General features: G+C 37.7%; 1 protein-coding gene across 3 annotated transcripts in view; it reads right to left on the bottom strand.

The window, feature by feature from the left end:
* DCAF1 (DDB1 and CUL4 associated factor 1) overlaps positions 1-15,808 on the bottom strand; it is a 73,555-nt gene that overhangs the window by 39,620 nt on the left and 18,127 nt on the right. For all 3 annotated transcript variants that reach the window (XR_012380893.1, XM_073901299.1, XM_025884761.2), the window contains exons 3-9: positions 13,623-13,699; positions 11,400-11,473; positions 9,173-9,286; positions 6,554-6,691; positions 4,845-5,357; positions 4,424-4,525; positions 495-653 (exon numbers count right to left, since the gene is read on the bottom strand). Coding sequence is in view for 2 of the 3 variants with exons in the window: in XM_073901299.1 (XP_073757400.1) it covers positions 495-653; positions 4,424-4,525; positions 4,845-5,357; positions 6,554-6,691; positions 9,173-9,286; positions 11,400-11,473; positions 13,623-13,699 (1,177 nt within the window). In the remaining variant the exon portion in view is untranslated. The remainder of the gene's footprint in view (positions 1-494; positions 654-4,423; positions 4,526-4,844; positions 5,358-6,553; positions 6,692-9,172; positions 9,287-11,399; positions 11,474-13,622; positions 13,700-15,808) is intronic.

A 15,808-nucleotide genomic window follows, 5' to 3' on the forward strand; every position in this document is an offset into this window, starting at 1 on the left:
AACACAAGCAGGGAAAGTAGGGGAGGGAGAAGCAGGCTTCCCGCTGAGCAGGAAGCCCTATATGGGGCTTGATCCCAGCACCCTGGGATCATGACCTGAGCCAAAGGCAGATGCTTAACGACTGAGCCACCCAGGTGCCCCGCTCTTTGCTTCTTTCATTAAAATTTACTCCAAGAGGTGCCTGGGTGGCTAAGTCAGTTAAGCATCCAACTCTTGGTTTCGGCTTAGGTCATGATCTCAGGGTCCTGGAATTTGAGCCCCAGAGCAGCTCCAAGCTCAGGAGGAAGTCTGCTTGAAGATTCTCTTTCCCCTTCCCTCTGCCCCTCCTCCCCCTTGCATGTACTATTATAAATGGATAAATCTTTAAAAAAAATAAAAATAAAATTTACTCCAACTACTCATTTTTTCTTACCCAAAAGTCATTCTGTGAATGTGCTAGAGAGAGTGTCTCCCCACCCAATTCCATTTCCATACCCTAAACAGACTGTACTTACTCTTTCCATGGCATCCTGGTTGTAGGACAGGTAATACAAGCACATGGATACACCAGTTGCAGCCATAGAAGGACGAGGAATTTCCAGTAATTTCTGTACTCCACCATGTGCAACAAATTCTGTGGCAAACTTGTTATGGAGCAGGAGAGATGCAAGGTGCTAAGCAAAGAGGACACATGTTACTGTGAAACAATCCAGAATAATCACAAAATCTCTTCACAAAATATTAAATCAAGCTGCTAAATAACAGGAATCCTCTGAGGTAAACAATCGCTCCCTCAAAACAGAAGTAAAACCAGTATTGATTAAAGGAAACCCAAAAATCCAAAAAACTCTTAAGATTTCTTAACACTCCCTTCTAATACCAAAGGTTTTCCCAAAGGTGAAAAACAAGAAATGAAAAATACTTCTATAAATAATAACATATAATTCCATTACCATTTTATTATTACATAGCTTCCCTAAAGGATTTTTAACCTTCATAATCAGCTCTATATTCTAGTTTTGGCTCAGTCACTGACTCATCATCTAAAATAATGACAAACTTTGTCTTCTTTTTACTGACCCCAAATATATTCAACTCCAAACGCCATCTTCAGTAAATTACCAAAACTAGTACATTTTTGAAATTTATCAGAAGGCACCTTAAATTGACCTTTAAAAGTTTGTTATCTTTAGGGACGACTGGATGGCTCAGTAGTTTAAGGGTCAACTCTTGATTTCAGCTCAGGTCGTGATCTCAGGCTCCCGTGGGATCTGGGATGGAGCCCTGTGTCTTGCTCACTGCTCAGCGGGAAGTCTGCTTCTCTCCCTCTCTATGCCCCTCCGCCTGCTCGCTCTCTCACACACTCGCGTGCGCTCTCTCTCAAATAAATAAATCTTAAAAAGAAAAAAAGTTTGTTATCTTTAAAGCTTTGTTAACTTCCTGTTCAATTCCCACTAGCATCTCCGGGTGGACCTGATCTTCTGGATGGCCCTGATCTTTTGGGCAATTTTAAAGGCAGGAAGTACAATGCAAGCAGCAGGCTACTTGATGACTCTGAACCCAGGCTAATGTGGACAGGGCCTCAGAAGAACTAAAGCTCCCCCTCCTGTTTCTCCTACCAAGGTGTCTTCTGGGTGGTGACAAAAGCACAAAATATAGACACAGACTGGCAAGTACGGAATTTGATACAAATATTGACAAGGTCAATGGCAAAAACAACAGGCATGTATCTTCTTCAGAAGTTCTCTCAACACCCATATTCAGACTAATCCTTATATGTAATTCCAATCCCTTCCCTCTTTACTCTTTTTATTGGTTACACAAGTCCATCCCCCAAGAAGTAGCTAAACCACGTTAACGGTTCCCCTCCAACCCTTAGGCCACCTGCATGTAGCTTTTCACATGTCACTACCATAAAGTGGCAGTTCCACTGCCAGGATAGGTAGGTAGGAAAACAGAGTAAGCAGGCTCAACCTTTACCAATACAAAGCCTATAATCTAGATCACTTCATTAGTGTAAGCAGATCCTATTTTCTCTCCTTATGTTGTATCTCCATATAAGGGCAGGTTCTTCTAATTACTATTTTAATCCATTTTGTTTCTACTAACTTCAATACCTGTCCCTCTTCCTATACAGCTGAGTCTTCCTTTTGAATAAAAGAGTACACATCCTTCTACATTACTTTTTTAAAGTTTTATTTATTTACTTATTTGAGAAAAAAAGAGAGCCCAAGCCGGGGGAGAAGCAGAAAGGGGGGGGGATCTGAAACAGACTCCACACCAAGCACAAAACCGACACAAGGCTCTATCTCACAACCCTGAGATCACAACCTGAGCCGAAACCAAGAGTCAGATGCTCAACTGACTGAGCCACCCAGGTGTCCCATCTACAGTATTATTTCCCCATAGGAAAGATCTCTTTTGTGATTTTTCCCTATTCACCCTTATTTCATTTTCTTTAATCCTTTATACGACGCTGCATGGAAACAGTTGAATAATGACACCCATTATAATTCGTCATATATAACCTATAGATATAGCAACTGTCCAAATCCCTTCTCCCACTCTATCCTATTCAGGACAGGATGCTGCATTGGATAGCAAAACCTTTGGACTGGAGAGAATTCTGACCTCCAGCTTCATTGTTCAAAGCATAATGAATTTACACACACACACGCTGCATCCACACATAGAAATATATATTACTCCAGTGTATACCTGACCTCCTCCAAATTTAAAATTTCTGGGACCCGAAAGGCAATTTTCCTCATTCCTATTTCATTTCAAAATACTCTGGAACTGTGCTGTCCAATGCAGTAATCATTGGCCACATGTGGCTAATTAAATTAAAATTAAGATAAAAATTCAAACCTCAGTGGCACTGGCTACATTTTAAGTGCTCATACAGCCAGTAGACACTGTATTGAATAGCAGAGACACAGAAAATTTCCATCATTACTAAAACTTTTATTGGACAGCACAGCTCTGGAATATCAAGAATAAAGCTGTAACTTTTTTTTCCTTGAAGTTGTAACTTTAAAGAACCAGAGGGAGCATCATTTCTTTTTCAGAGGTGTTTTCTGGAAACATTTCTCAGGAAGAAGAAGCCACCCCTTCCTTTGTACCCCACACTTTTTTCACAACATTTATAATACCTAAAAGAATTCATAAACGGTACCTTTTTTTTAAAAGGATTTTATATATTTATTTGACAGAGAGAGACCCAGCGAGAGAGGGAACACAAGCAGGGGGAGTGGGAGAGGGAGAGGGAGAAGCAGGCTTCCCACTGAGCAGGAGGCAGCCCTATGCGGGGCTTGATCCCAGACCCTGGGATCATGACCTGAGCCGAAGGCAGACACTTAATGACTGAGCCACCCAGGCACCCCATAAATGGTCTCTCTTAACCAAACCACAGAAACTTGATTTATTCATCTTAATATTATAAACAGCACAGAAAGGTACTTCTGTTCATAAAGTTACCTGCTTGGTGGAACTATATGACAGCCACACTGTTATTCATTCAACTTCTCTCTCTTCATTCAGATTACCTTTATCATCATAGTGGGCTAGACTAACCTGCCCTCCCATATTTAATGCTTCTGCAACCTAAGAAATCATTTACCTCTACTGAATTGGGGTCTGCCTTTATTTCTTTGCTCATTTTCTGATTTATATTTTGTTCACTCTAGATAATCTAATATCACACAGTGTGTATATATATATATAAAATTAAGAATTCAGAAAAAGTGATGCTGGCTCACAGGGGTAAAATTTAAAAAGTAGTAGGATATAAGGTACTACACACAGTTTTCCATTCCTATTCAACAACAATAACTGAGGTCACTCCCACATTTAGATCCAGGTTCTACATGAATATTCAATCCCCTAGGACTGACCCCTGAATTTTTGTGAAGGCACCTGGTAAGCCTCATCTTTTCTATCTAAATAAGAAATTTTCATTTGTTGCTATTTCGACAAATCTGGCAATAGAAATGCCCTGAGCAATAAAACCCAGAGATGCTACATACAGAAACACATGGGTACATCCATGTCAATAAAACGGTCAGTACATAATACTTTTAAAGAATTCTGGGGCGCCTGGGTGGTTCAGTTGGTTAAGCATCTGCCTTCGACTCAGGTCATGATCCTGGGGTCCTGGGATGGAGCCCCACCTGGGCGGGGGGGGGGGGGGGGAGTCCTTGCTCAGCGGGGAGCCTGCTTCTCCTTCTACCTCTCCTGCTGCTCCCCCTGCCTGTGTTCTCTCTGTGAGATGAATAAATTAAATATTTAAAAAAAAAAAAAGGGAATTTTTACCCTGAGTGGGGCACCTGGCTGGCTGTCAGTGGAGCATGTGACTCTTGACCTCAGGGCTGTGGGTTCAAGCCCCACACTGAGTTGTAAAGATTATGTAAAAATAAAATCTAAAAAAAAAAAAGAATTTTACCTTAAGGGCCTCAAATGTAAGCAGGACATCATTAGTCTGTTTCAGGTCAATATAGAACATCATCAATTCCCGTGATCCAAGTTGCATGAATATGGGAAGTAACTAAAATGAAGACAAAAATAAATCTTAACACTGCCTTTATTTTCCCGTATTTCCTATTCCACTATGAGGACAGAAGATTTTTAAAAATGAGGTACCTCTCCCCCACTCCTTTATAAACATACACACTTTTATCAAATAGACCTGCATCAGAAGTGACCTAAGACTTTACCAGTGGCATAAGACTTCACCAGTTTGGGGCAAAGACTTTTCTGTATTACAGTAAAAACATATCAAAGTATAAAATGCTACCATAAAATATCTCAGAAATAAGCACAATAATCCCAAAGTGTGAACACGGTATTCTTTCCAATAAGCTTACCTCCTGATATTCTCCTAGGGGGGTCAAATATTGTAGAATAAGTCGCTGCTCAATAGCAGGAGTCATAGGATAAAGGGTATAATTGGTGCCAATCACCCAAGGTGACATTTCTGACCAGCTGCTATTAGACAGCTCAACAAACATGCGATCTGGATCAGACGTTGAGAAACCTAACTTCTGCTTGGCTTTCCTAAAATTCTCTCTGTCACCCTGTTTTGCTGCCTTGTTTTTCCTCAATCCTCCTTCTTCAGGTTTGGCTGCTGAGTTCACTCTACTACTGGTCTTGTGACCTGAATCAAGATGGAAGGAGATCTCCATGTCCCCGGAGGCTTCCTCTTGTTCACCATCCACTACATCTACAGCCATATCGCCATAGTCCATATCCACAGCTTCTTCATCCAGAGGCAAAAGAGGTTCAGAGGAGAGCTTTCGTGGGCTGGGACGCTTGTTTTCTTGCCGCAAAGCCACTTCCTGAAGCTGCAGCTCCCTCAATCTTCGAAGTACAATTGCCACCTATCAACAGATATTGGAATAAAAGACATCTTAATTTAAGTGATTTAAATGATTCTCAATAAATAAATCTCATTTCCATTTAAGGAGAACTAAATCTTCAGTTATCTCAATATCTAGAAATGGTAAAGATTTGATCAATATTTTGATCTGATTCCTATAGCTTGATGAAATAATCAAGAGCTAAGTCTCATTCCTCATAAAATGTCCCAGAAAACCCAAACCACATTTGCACATCACACATCATTCACAACTGATCTATCTGGATCAAGTTAGGCTGGACCATCACACCTGAAGAGGCAAACACCAGACATATCTATGATTTTTTTTAAAAGTGTCTTTGAAAATAAAACATGAAGTATGTGGAATTTAAGAAACAAAACACATGATCATAGGGGAAGAGAGGAAAAAAATAAAACAAGATGAAGTCAGAGAGGGAGACAACCCATAAGAGACTCTTAATCATAGGAAACAAAATGAGGGTTCCTGGAGGGGAGAGAGATGGGGGAATGGGGTAATTGGGTAATGGACATTAAGAAGGGAAAAAAAAAAAAGTGAATTTTACTCTATGTAAATTATACCCCAATAAACCTGACTTAAAAAAAACATGATGAAGACTTCTCAAACTTGTACCTGTTGTAAATTGTATTGTTAGATACTGCCACCTACATAATTACATAATCTATTTTTCAAGTTCACCACTTTTTCATTTTTTAAGTACTTATTTTTTGAAACAACACTAAAATGTAGTATTATGCTTAGTTTTAAAAAAAAGAGAGAAATTATCTGCGATTTACTTTGAACTACATAAAAAAAAAAGGAATGGTGGATGGATGGGTATACAATTAGTAAAATGTTCACAAACAATTTAAGTAGTATGTATACAGCTGTTCTCTGTAAAATTCTATTTTGCTATATATTTGAAAATTTTCATAATCCAAATATTGGGAAAAGAAAGGGAATGGTACTATTCTTTACCTAGTATAAACTATCATGATCCTTGACAAGATAAAAAATGTTGTCAAGTTAAAAAAAGTAAAATCAAAACTTGTGAAAAGTAATCTTGAAATGTCAAAACTATAGCTATACTGCAGTACAAGGTAATGAATAAGAGCTACCTATTTGAGTTCAGGTAGCAAGAAAGAACTTGTGAATACTCTCCCATCTTATACAGAAAGTAATTCTAACATAGTCCTTACCAGCTGTGAATTCTCATCCCTATAGTTGGCAGCAATATCTTGATTCTCCATAGCACCTCCTAACAGTCCAGTAGAATACGTCCTCAATGGCTGATCAGCCTCTCGGGCCCATTTGAAAAGATTCTCAACGATTCCCTCCTACAGTAAAGAAATGAAACAGTACAATTCAGCAAAGACCATTTTCATAATTAAAGATATAAACAAAGATTCCAGTCTTGTGAAAAAAAAATTTTAAATATTTCAGTGTAGGGGCGCCTGGGTGGCTCAGTTGGTTGGGCGACTGCCTTCGGCTCAGGTCATGATCCTGGAGTCCCGGGATCGAGTCCCGCATCAGGCTCCCTGCTCAGCAGGAAGTCTGCTTCTCCCTCTGACCCTCTTCCCTCTCATGCTCTCTATCTCTCATTCTCTCTCTCTCAAATAAATAAATATCTTTTAAATAAATAAATAAATAAATAAATAAATAAATATTTCAGTGTTGCTCATAAGATTAAAAAATGCAAGTAAACTAAGTGTCCAAGTGGCTTAGTTAAAATATCTGTGCATCTGTGAATAAGATTCCTATTTAGTCATTAAAATTCAAGCTAAAGGGGCACCTGGGTGGCTCAGTCCTTAAGTGTCTGCCTTCAGCTCAGGTCATGATCCCAGCGTCCTGGGATCGAGCCCTGCATCAGGCTGCCTGCTCTGCGGGAAGCCTGCTTCTCCCTCTCTCACTCCCCCTGCTTGTGTTCCCTCTCACTATGTCTCTGTCAAATTAATAAAATCTTAAAAATAAATAAATAAATAAATAAATAAAATTCAAGCTAAAGAATAAACACAAAGAATAAACAATGTTCAAGAAAGTTCTTTTTCATATATATATGCAATGGGTTGCATGTAAAAACATAGTATGTTTCGCAAAGTTTGCAAAACACTAAAGCAATGAGTCTTAACCCTAGCTTTGTGAAACACCAGTAGCCAATCCGTCCAAAAATAATGATTTCCAACTCATTAATTTACAAGCTATAATTAGATGTTTTTTAAAGAAGTAAAATATTGATTCACACCAAAAAATTTGCATAGGATACTTCTGAAGGATAAAGATTATCATGTAATCCAACAGTAAGGTCTCACAATGTCAAAGAAGTTTGTAATCTGTATTCTAGGACACTGGATTCAAGGTTATGTTATTTCCTATCTAATTTTCCTATGATTTTCCTTAATAATTCACTTCTCCCAAAAGAAATCAGTTATTAATAAACAAAACTGTTGGGGTGCCTGGGTGGCTCAACTGGTTGGGCATCTGACTCTCAATCTCAGCTTAGGTCATGATCTCAGGATTGTAAGATCCAAGCCCTGCATCATGCTCTATGCCCAGCATGGAGCCTGCTTGGGATTCTCTCTCCCCTCTCTCCCCCTCTCTTAAAAAAAAAAAAAAAAAAAAGAACAAGAAACAAAGCTGTTCTTAAACTGCAGAAAACTTTATTGTTCAAAATATCCCTCAGTGTTTCTGACATCCAAAGGGTATTCACTTCATTCTAAATACACAACGATGAAAGTATAAAGAACCAGAGATGATTTTCCTATAATGACAACCAGGAAACTTTTACAAAGCAGAGTAAAATCATCTGTTAATCTTCTACAAATCTTGCAAATACAAATACACTGCTATAAACGTTTCATTTGCCACCGTGGTTTTCAAAAGAATTCGTATTAAAATATTTCTGACAAGCATATAGATTTTTTTGGTATCCCACAATGGTAAACTAACTGGAGATTTTTAAATCTAGTCTGTATACAGTACTGCAAATTATAGCATTAATTACACAATGTTATTCTCTAAAAGACTTTCTGTGATACAATTCTGTAATAAAATTTTCTTAAAAGTTAAATGAAAATCTACTTCCAAATCTTTCATTTGGTTTATACATTGAACTACACTAAGACTTCCAGACTGTTTCAAAAAATTAAATTTTAATATCTTGGGGGAAAAAAAAGAAAGCCATGTGCAAATTTTTAATGCTGAGAACAAAATACCTATATTACTTCTAAAAATAGAGCAACTAATTTTTGACGTTTAAAGTACACACACACACACAGTCACTATCAAATTATCATTTTCTGGTCTTCATAGTACTTATTCTTATTTGAAATTATCAGTTTATTTGTGTCTGCCTTCCCAAATACATTATGTGAATGTAAGCTCCCATCTTGATGACAAAATATTACCAACACCTAGCATAAAACACAGCACAAAACAAGTCTTCAAATATTAAGCAAATATTAAATACCACCCAAAAGAAAAAGAATTAAAAATTAAAAAATAAATACCACCAAGAGAATGGGCTTCCTCAAGGCAGAAATTCCTTCCTCACTAACGAAGACAACTCATCAAGAATAAGAGTTTGAATAAGATCATAAAACCATTCTAAAAACATATGATCTTAAGATTTTAAGAAATACTATAGCACCTAAGCAGCATGAAAAGTTATCCTTAAATTTTTCTTATTGCTTATCTTGATTTCTTATATTTCTACAACATATTACTATTGTCAAAGAATTCTATAATTATTTTAGCAAAGACAAATCAAACAGATCGACATTCAATTTAAAAATAAAATGACTTTTCTTTTTAGTAAATACCTTTTCTTGAAAGACAACAGCAGTTTCCAGCCCTGGCATGATGTCCAGTAGGAGTCTGCAAGCTGCAGTGTTTAAAGGGGGCTCTCGGCTTGTCATCACATATGCGTTCACCAGCTACAAAAAACGGAGGAATACTTTTCTTCTGAAATTCAACACAGTCAAATTAATGAAGTCTAATACACCCTTAATATATTCCCATCACTCGCCTCAGGAGTATTAAGAACTAACGATTACTAATTAAACCTTTATAAACAGGATCCTGCTGAGCCATGATGGGATATATTATTTCTTCTGTAGCTTTAAAATCAAACCCCCCCCCAAAAAAAACAACAAATCAGCAGCTACAGAATTAAAGCTTAAAGAGTATCAAGAAGAAATCACTCCGTATTTTTTTTTACCCCTATTCTTACATACACTTTTTTAGAAGGATAAAGCAGGGCAAGATAACCCCTTCCCATTCTTGACAATGGTTAATGAAAAACTTGAATTTTGTAATTATACTATAAATATATTTAATATTATACGTAAATTATAAGTACATGTAAACGTATTAATAAAACTTTCATTTTAGCGCTCAAATACTACTGAATCTCCACTACTAACTGACACTGTGTTTTGTGCTGGGTAAACATCAGTGAATAAGACGCAGTCCCACCATCAAAGGGTTCATAATCCAACAGAGGTGACAGTTGGAAAAACAAATATCACTGAGTACAGGATGCTATAGAAGCCTGAAGGAGGCCACACAAACTCCCACAGAAGAATCAGAGAAGACTTTAGAGAGGAAGGGATTCTAAGCCAGAATGTAAAGGACAAGCAGGAGTAGCTAAGGAGTAGTAGGGAGGAGAGAAGAGCCAAAGGGCAAGAACTTAAAATTGAGAGGACAAAGGCCAGAGAGAGATATTGGGTTTGTATTTCAAACTGAGGAATTTAAAATTTATCTTGAGAGCAACAGGAAACCACTAATGGACTGTAAGCAAAAGGGTGCCATCACTTTTTGCATTTTAGAAATATTTCTGGGCTGTAAAGTGACTAGGTTGAAGGAGAACAAGACAAGATGATAAATCAGTTAAGAGGGATAGCCAAGAGAGAGATGGTAGTGGCTAAACTAAGGTCTGGCAACAAGGGCAGAAAGAAGTGGAGGGATTTGTGAAGGTTAATGGAATGGGAATGATAAGACCTGTAAGTTCACTGAATAAGAGAGCCTGGAAAAATAAAGGATAACTTCTAGCTGTCTAGAAAAGGACATCATTACTGAGCTAGAGAACAAGAGAAACAGAGTGTAGAGCAAACAATTAGACATGTGGAATTCAAGGTGCCTGCGGAGGATATCCAGGTGGAAATACCTAGAAGGCAGCTGGAAATGATCTGAGGTACAGAAAAGACACTAGTGACTGAGAAATAAATTTGGGAGTTAATACAATACACACAATAATAATAGCTAATACTTAGCCCTCATGTACCAGATTCTGTGCTAAGCACTTTTCGTAATTAATTTCAGTCAAAGATTACAAAAACATTTTTAAATGTAAGAACTATCATCCCTATCTTATAGATTAAGAAAATAAAGCTTGGAGAAAATGAAGGTTGTTAGAGGCTTAAGTTGCCTCAGGATCAAACCATCAGTGAACAGTGAAGCTGCATTTAAACCCCAAACGTGGACCCCAAAACCCATGCTTCCAAGCATCATGCACTCCGGCCTCCAAAAAACAAACCTAACAGCTACAACTTACTGAACGATTACTATGTCTCAGGAGCTGTGAACACTAGATGTATTTGCCCTGCTCATTTACTTCTCAACAGCCCAGAGTTAGGGAAGGTATCTTTCTCTCCCTCCACATGCCCAATGCGCACACCACAGTGTCGGTGCAGAATCATGCCTCATGTATCACTCTTAGTTTTCTATTCAGAAACCCAAGAAAATGTCTATATTCCCAAGCTTAAAATCATCTTGCCAAAGGGATGAGCACAGATGCCTTGTGAGTCCTTACCGATATTCAACTCAATGAAGTACACGCCAAAAAGAAAACACCTTGGCTACAACCAGGACTTTAGTAAGAAAGAAATCCAGGATGCTTATCTCATTGAACCAATACCAAAAAAAAAAATCTACCCACTCTATTCCCAGTTCTGTCAAGACCAGAGGAGAAAGCAAACTATTTACAAACAATAAAGGTATAGCGTCTACTGATGATAATCTCTGGAGAAAAATAAGAAGCAAACCTACTGCATTCATGAAATCATCATTCTTGAAGAGTATTCTCAGCAAGTGGCCCAGCATACACTCTGGATCAGCTCGACCTACCAAAAAGAAGAGGGGAGGAACAAATAAGGAATAAGTAAGTCATCCCAGTCAAGCAAGTTAAACCTCTGGAAAGGCACCTGGGTTGTTACAAGAACTATTAAAATGCTGCAAAAATAAAAGGAAACAAAAGGTTCTTTTGATGAATTAAGATTTCATAAGAAACATGCTCTAAAATTAAAAGTGACAATATAAAAACTTGAGACACTGCTCTCTAACTTTCCCAATCTCCCAGCAAATTGCCTACACAGCAATGCTAAATTACATAAATGTGCACTAGACCCACACCAGCATTACAGTACACAAGGTCTAAAAAAGAATCATAAAGGAGACTTAAGAGAAAGAAAAACCCTGATTTCCCTGCCAGATTAATGTAGGAAGCAAAACTTCTTTTGATGGGTGGACTGGAGGAGATAAGACTCCAAGTCCAAAATCCCTTTCAACTATAATGCCAACATACCAGAGATGAAGCCTCAAGCCTGTATTGATACCCGAGGTTGTGGGGGCAGGGCTCAGGAGGGAAATCCCACTAAGCAACTGCCAACTCTAAAGATATGGTAACCTTGGCCATCTTAACTTTCCAGGCCAGGAACCTAAGGATCTACTCAATACACAGCCTAAAGGTAAAAGAATTATTTAATGACTGGGAAAATTATTGGTTTTTAAAGCAGATACCATCTATTTTAATTTTCCTTTAAGATCATTAGAGTGGCAAATTTAGTCAAAGGATACAATTCAGGATGAAGAAAAGAGTGAGCTTCTAATTCAAAGTTTCTACCAAGCTGTAATTAGTATTCCAAAGTAAATCACAAAAGGAAAAGTTACAGAATGGTATCATATAAACTAGCTGAGGACCTCGGATTACCTAATTTTGTTTATAAAAGATGAAACTGACACCTTTTTTATGAACAGAAATTATGCCTGATGACAAATATTACTTAACTTAAGAGGTAGGGAGGAAAAGAGTCTTTAAATTTTCTACTGAAAAAAAAAAAAAAAGTGTATCATTCTGTCTCTCCCTTCTTCTTCATTACCATTTCATCCTTTCCAAGGCCTTTCCAAGGTCACTAAACATGATCTCTCTTTTAATTCTTTTCATAACCCCATACATTAACTTCTTATTTCACATTCACATTCGTACTTCTTCATGCTCTGACTGCTTTACTGAAGAATTAAATAGGTGAATAATACTCTAAAGTCACAAGTGGGGATGCTAGGACAAAGGAACAGGTATCACATAAATAACTGGACACTCAATCTGAAATGCCTAGCTTACTTATATTTGAGAACAAAAGTCTAAGAGATAGAATTTAACCCTGTACCGATCAGGGTACTTATGTTATTTTATAAGTCCCACTCATTCTCATATCTCTCCACATACAATATCTATCTCTTTTTTCCACAAAGGACTGCTTTTGACCTTACACAGAGAAAATTTATATGCAGCATGGGCCCATATATGATTTAAGCTTTGCCCACTGGTACTCCACCTTAGAGAAAACATAAAATGGCAAAGTCTCAAGTCTCATATAGCTCTGTATCATACCAAATTCCATGCCAAAGCAGACTGGATTGTCATGGTTCTAATTAGCCCAAAATAAGCCAAATTAACATGAAATGGCATACTTTAGCTGCTGAAATACTAAAGCAGACATTAAGAAACCTGTTTATTATTCAACGTTCCAAGTATCAATTTCATAACTGAAAACAAGGCACTGAATGCATTTTAAACTACATTTCCTCATTAGTAAAAGGATTTTTCTCCTTGAAAGAATCCAAGTTCATAACTGTTTCAAACTGTTGTTTGAAAGATGAAGGCACAAAGGATAACCTCTTTGGGGTTAAAAGTCAGAAAGGGAGAACATTTTTCCCTTTTTAAGTAACATACCAATGGTGTCAGTAAGGTATACCTACATAATTTAGTTCCTTGAAGTTAGTTATCTTCTATTTGATATGTAAACATTACAAATATTTCAATTTTTCCAGGAATTTATTTTTCCTCACTACCCCCACCTTGAGCAATATTTTAACAATTAGATGATCTTACAACCTAACAGGAAAAATGTTATTTCAATTGTAAATTTTCCTATTAAGCTATTTTCTTTTGTTAGAAAATTAGAGTCAGGCTTAAGAGAACACAGATCTCACCAGGATGTCGGTCATCAAATGGGTCTGGATCTCCCTTACGATATTCTTCAGTTTCTTTTTCAATCAATTCAGACATCCTAGCACAAAGGGAAGACAGGGTCAACTCTAGACAAGCATACTAAAAAATGTACCACCACCTACAATATAGTCAATTCAACAATCAAGCTGTGAAATAAAAGCAAAAAGTTAGAAAAAAGATATTTTCCCGACGAACACAGAGATCTAAACAACCATCTCATAAAACAATTTCCACTCCCAAACACATTCTTCTCTCCACTTTCTGGTCTCAAAAAAATAGCACTACCATCCCCTCAGGAGCCTAGGAGTCATCATTAAAACCTTTTCTTCTCATTCCCCACAACAATAATTCCTGTCAGCTCTACCTACAAAGTATTTCCTGACTTCAATCGTTTCTTTCAATCTTGACCACTCCTATCCTTGCCCAGAACACCATCAATTGCCTGAACTACTTGCAATAGCCTTTTCCCCAACTTCTTGCTTCAGTGCTTGACACAAAATTCATTCTCCAACTCCCAATGATTTACCACAATAAGCTCAATTATACCCAAGTATGTCATGGCTTACACTAACCCAGCTTCTGTCTGCATCTCTGACTTCTATTCTCCATTCTCCCTTCATTAACCTTCAGTCATATGGCTTTCTCTGCTCTCCAAAGAGTCCAAGTTCATAACTGTTTCAGGACCTAAGTGCTATTACTTCAGTCTGTAATATTCTTTCCCCCACCTAAGCTCCCACCCCTACCCCAAGCAACCAATTATCTGCTTTCTCTGACCAAAGATTAGTTTTGCCTATTCTAGAATGTCATACAAATGGAATCATATAGACTCTTTTCATAACTGGCTTCTTTAGTTCAGCATATTTTGTGATCCATGTTGTTTGTTGCGTGTATCAACTCTTTTTATTCATGCTTTTTGAAACAAGAAAAATCACATTTTTGAACACCCTAAGCAAGAATGACATTTTAACCTATTATAATGACAATCTAATACAAGGTTATCATACTCTCCAACCTCTACAATGCTCTGTCCTGACTCAAACTCTCCTATATGTTTTATGTCCACAAAACCATACTTCCTATGGTGGTTCAACGGGTTAAGCATCTGCCTTCAGCTCAGGTCATGATCTCAGGGTCTTGGGATCAAGCCCCACATCAGGCTCTCTGCTCAGCAGGGAGTCTGTTTCTCCCTCTCACTCTCCCTCTGTGCTCTCCCTCTCTCAAATAAATAAAGTCTTTAAAAAAAACAAAAGAAACAAAAACAAAACGATACTTTTAGTCTTAAAAGCTAAGCTCCCTGCAAAAGCTCTTGCCTACTCTGGCATATTTTTCCCTATTAAGGCTCAAAAATATTTCTACTTTTCTACCCTTCCCTTTAAACTCTGAAAATTCACTTTGCCACAAAGGGCTACCACACAAAATATGTTTACAATTACACATTGTAAGATCTACCAATAACTTCTGTTGAAGTTCTGTTGAAACTAAGCAATACAGCACAGTGGAAGTCAAAAGATTCTGGAGCCAGCTGGCCAGGGTTCAAATCACACTTCTTCCACTGTGTGTGACTCTGGTCAAGTTACTTAACCTTTCTATGCCTCATCTGTTAAATAAATCTTATAGAGTTTCCTTGAGGTTTAAAGTAATATATGTTCTCTGCTTAAAATAAAACCTGACATGTGAGAGCTAATTAAGTATTGTTACAATGAAAACTGAGAATCAAAAACAAACAGAAAAACAATTTAAGGTAGATTTGACTGGGACAGGATAGGAAGGAGCCTTCTGGAGGCAGAACTCAAGTTGTTTAACTTGACGAAGGTGATAAATTTTGCAAGTAAAGAATCCATCAAGCAGAGTACTGTACAGTATATATCTAAGTAATATAAAAAAACAAACCATAGAACCTGGGTAATGCTCACACAGCTTGGCCCAATGCCAGTTCCTTTTCACAGAATCAAGTCAAAGGCTTGATTATAATAGATAATATAGGGTGCCTGGGTGGCTCAGTTGGTTAAGCGACTGCCTTTGGCTCAGGTCATGATCCTGGAGTCCCAGGATCGAGTCCCGCATCGGGCTCCCTGCTCAGCAGGGAGTCTGCCTCTCCCTCTGACCTTCTTCCCTCTCATGCTCTCCCTCTACCATTCTCTCTCTCTCAATAAATAAATAAAAATCT

This window comes from Callorhinus ursinus, unplaced genomic scaffold, assembly GCF_003265705.2.
Source record: "Callorhinus ursinus isolate GAN/ISIS: 27379988/994484 unplaced genomic scaffold, GSC_fseal_2.0 scaffold15, whole genome shotgun sequence".
Taxonomy (NCBI): domain Eukaryota; kingdom Metazoa; phylum Chordata; class Mammalia; order Carnivora; family Otariidae; genus Callorhinus; species Callorhinus ursinus.